This window comes from Helianthus annuus, chromosome 10, assembly GCF_002127325.2.
Source record: "Helianthus annuus cultivar XRQ/B chromosome 10, HanXRQr2.0-SUNRISE, whole genome shotgun sequence".
Classification (NCBI taxonomy): domain Eukaryota; kingdom Viridiplantae; phylum Streptophyta; class Magnoliopsida; order Asterales; family Asteraceae; genus Helianthus; species Helianthus annuus.
The window spans coordinates 144,239,294-144,243,538 of NC_035442.2; the positions used below are offsets into that span (position 1 = coordinate 144,239,294).

General features: G+C 47.3%; 1 protein-coding gene across 1 annotated transcript; it reads left to right on the top strand.

Annotated features, from left to right (window-relative positions):
• Nucleotides 1–271: 271 nt before the first annotated feature.
• LOC118482713 lies at nucleotides 272–1,732 on the top strand. The gene has a single exon (XM_035978340.1). It carries the CDS (start codon nucleotides 272–274, stop codon nucleotides 1,730–1,732), a length of 1,461 nt encoding a protein of 486 aa, XP_035834233.1.
• The last annotated feature ends 2,513 nt before the right edge of the window (nucleotides 1,733–4,245 follow it).

Here is a 4,245-nt window from a genome sequence, read left to right on the forward strand (position 1 = left end):
TTATCTTTGAGCTTCCGCTGTGCATTTATATAATTGTGTGGTTTGACTATATTGTTGCCAACTACGTCACGGTAATCCCCCACCGGGCCCACCGGTGATACACGTGGAAATCGGGGTGTGACATTTCCCCAATTTCGATTCCACCCCATTACCCACCCCACCTCCTACACCACCACCTTCGCCAAACCGCTCACCTAAAACTTCACCCAAGGTTTCCCCACCCGATAGTCCTCCTTCTAGCACCTCTAGTAATCCAGGAAACTTAGAACCAATGGCCAACCCTAGGCAAACCGTCCATCAGCAAGCCACCCAAAATTTCACCGGCCTCGCTTCACCCATCACCGTTCCACCCATAGTCAACGACAATTCATGGCAGATTCCATCTTATGCCATGCAAGCCATCACCAATACCATTCAATTCCATGGCCGAGACGATGAGGACGCCCCGACCCACATCAACCGTTTCTCTCGTATGCTAGCTACCTTTAGCCTTCACGGTGCACCCAACGATGCCACCTACCTACAGCTTTTCCCATTCTCATTAGCCGGCCGTGCGGCTACTTGGTTGGACTCTCAACCAACCGGTAGCTTCACCACATGGGCGGGGCTTCGTCAAGCCTTTTTGAATAAGTATTTCCAGCCCGCTAAAGCCTCACGCCTTAGAGACCAAATCCACTCCTTTCGCATGGAGCCCGACGAGCCTTACTACCTAGCTTGGGAGCGTTTCCAAAACCTGTGTGCTCGTTGCTCCCAGCATGGTCTTTCCGACTGGGCTTTATGTGAGAAATTTTATAACGGTCTCACCCAAGAGACTCGTGATAGGTTCGATACTAATGCGGGGGGGGGGGGGGGGCATATGATGGGTATTCTTACAGTTGCTGAGTGTCTAGAGCGTTTTGAGGCATTTGCTCAGTCTCAATCCCAATCACGATCCGATCAGAGGTATCAAAGTGGTAATTCCAATACCACTACTAGTGCACCCGCCCGAGGGGTGAACCATGTCACCATGGATCCTAGTTTAGCCTCTGTTTTGGAAAACATGTCTAGGGAACTTAAAGAAATCAAGGCTAAGGCAGACAAATGTGAGTATTGTCGAGGGGGTCACGACACAAATGCGTGTCCATTACTTGTTGGTGAGGAGCAGGTCGATTTCGTAGGAGGAGGGTTTGGTAGAGGTCAATCTAGCGGTTTTGGTAATAATAATCTTGGGTCGGGTTGGCGAAATAATAATAATAACTTTAATAATAACACTTTTCGCTCAAATGGACCCCCTGGCTTTAAAATGGCTCAAAACCCAAATAGGGGCCAAAATTCGCTCTTTGGTGGGGGTTCAGGTGGGCAGTTCAACAAAGGGTTCAATGGGCAGGTTAAGGATGGGGGGTCAAATAACCAAGGTCAAACAGGTCAAGGTTCAAGCTATGATCTAGGGGGTAGTTTAGAAATGATCGAGTCCATGATGAGTCAACTAATTGTTAGGGACCAAACCACTCAAAAGACCCTTAGTGAACACGATCTCATGCTTAAGAACCACCAAGCCTCCTTCCAAGATCTTCAACGAGTCATAGGGGATATGTCTAGAAAATTAGAGGAGAGGCTACTCGGTCAGTTTGTGGGTCACACCCAACCCAATCCCAATGCCCATGCTAAAGCCATTACCACTCGTAGTGGCAAGACCGTAGGGAACCCAAGCGTAGAAGAGAGAGTAGTTGATGAAGAGGGAGGTGATAGATGAGGAGATCGAAATGGAGGCTCCCGGCAAAGTGCAAAAGAGGCTAAGCCCAGCAAGTACCGCACAGCACGGTGAGTCTCAAAGTGAGAAGAAAGTTGAGAGAACCCCAATAGACGTTAGACCTTCACCCTTAGTGAACCATGCGTATGTTCCGTTTCCCTCACGCCTTAAAAACCAAAAATACTCAAGGGAATACGGGCAGATTTTGGACATCTTCAAGCAATTGAAGATTAACCTTCCATTTATAGAGGCACTCCAATCAATGCCCAAATACGCGAAGTTCTTGAATGACCTCCTTAGGAACAAAGAGAAATTAGGAGAGTTGTCTAACGTCCCGTTGAATGGGGGATGTTCCGCCGTTGTGTTAAATAAGCTTCCCGAAAAGCTTACTGATCCGGGTAATTTTACCATTCCTTGTCTATTTGGTATTAATACCAACACTCGAGCCTTAGCCGACTTAGGTGCTAGCATCAATTTGATGCCCTTTTCTCTTTATGAGAAGCTAGACCTAGGAGAGCTTGCACCTACCCAAATTCGTGTTTCCCGCCGATATCGTAATTCTAGATATGGAAGCGGATGAGAGAGTCCCCATTATCCTAGTTCGTCCTTTCTTACGTACCGCCAAAGCACTCATAGACGTCTACGATGGTAAGATCACCCTTAGGGTCGGTGAGGAGAGAGTTACTTTTGAGATAGACCGTTCCATGAACCACCCGAGTGGTTCGGATGACTATAGTGGTCCTTGCCATTCCGTCTACTTTTTGAACTCGTTTATCTCGTGTGTCGACCATTGCTTAGAGTACATTAGTGGAGCGGACCTAGTGGTAGGAGAGAAGGTAGAAGAGGAGTTGGAGAGTGTAGGTGAAGTTGAAGAAGAGGGGATTCCTTTAATCCCCAATGTACCCAACCCCCACCCTTAGAACTTAAGGTACTTCCATCTCATCTAGAGTATGCTTTCTTAGGGGAGGGTTCCGAGCTACCCGTTATTATTTCATCCGAGTTAGAGGAGAATGAGAAAGTGAGGTTGTTAGATGTGTTGAGGGCTAACAAAGAGGCCATTGCATGGAGGTTGTCCGACATTAAGGGCATAAGCCCTTCCTATTGCACCCACCGGATACTCATGAGGATGGTTATAAACCGGTGGTGCAACCACAAAGGAGGCTTAACCCCAACATGCAAGATGTAGTAAAGAAGGAGGTTCTTAAACTCCTTGATGCGGGGATGATATATCCCATTTCTGATTCACCTTGGGTTAGTCCCACTCAGGTTGTCCCCAAGAAGGGGGGATGACCGTTGTCATGAACGAAAAGAACGAGCTTATCCCTTCTCGCACGGTCACGGGTTGGCGCGTGTGCATCGACTACCGAAAGTTGAATGATGCCACCCGTAAAGACCACTTCCCACTGCCTTTCATAGATCAAATGTTGGAGCGTCTAGCCGGTCAACAATTCTATTGTTTTCTCGACGGCTTTTCTAGGTACTTCCAGATCCCCATCGCACCGGAGGATCAGGATAAGACCACCTTCACATGCCCCTATGGCACCTATGCGTACCGACGCATGCCATTCGGGTTATGTAACGCTCCAGCTACTTTTCAGCGTTGCATGGTCGCCATATTTCAAGATATGATAGAGACTTCCATGGAGGTTTTCATGGATGATTTTTCAGTTTATGGTGACTATTTTGATGTGTGTTTGAAGAATTTGGAGAGGATGTTAAAGCGGTGTGTAGAGACGAAGCTTATGCTAAACTGGGAGAAGTGTCACTTCATGGTGATGGAAGGTATAGTGTTAGGGCATAAGATATCGAGAGAGGGTATTGAGGTAGATCGTGTGAAAATAGACACCATTAGTAGGTTACCTCCACCCACGAGTGTTAAGTCGATTAGGAGTTTTTTAGGGCATGCGGGTTTCTATAGGCGCTTCATTAGGGATTTCTCAAAAATCACCCGCCCCATGACCCGTTTGCTAGAGAAGGATGTTCCATTCGTCTTCGACGAAGAGTATCTTAAGGCCTTCAACTTCTTGAAGGAGCAGTTGGTTAGTGCACCTATTCTTATCTCGCCCGACTGGAGCTTGCCGTTTGAGCTCATGTGCGATGCGAGTGACTATGCCGTTGGAGCGGTATTAGGACAAAGAAAGGATAAGCACTTCCACCCCATCTACTACGCGAGCAAGACACTCAATGATGCTCAAGAAAACTACACCACCACGGAAAAAGAGCTTTTGGCCGTAGTTTTCGCTTTTGACAAATTCCGCTCGTACCTAGTTCTATCCAAGACAATTGTCTTCACCGATCATTCCGCGTTGCGCTTTCTTTTCCAAAAGAAAGACGCTAAACCACGACTCATTCGGTGGATTCTTTTGCTTAGCGAGTTCTATATTGAGATTAGGGACAAGAAAGGGGCCGAGAATGTGGCGGCCGATCATTTATCGTGTCTAGAGGATCCCAAGAGAGAAGAGATTCGTGAGGAGGAGATTGGAGACACGTTCCCTCACGAGTCCATAGAGTTTGTT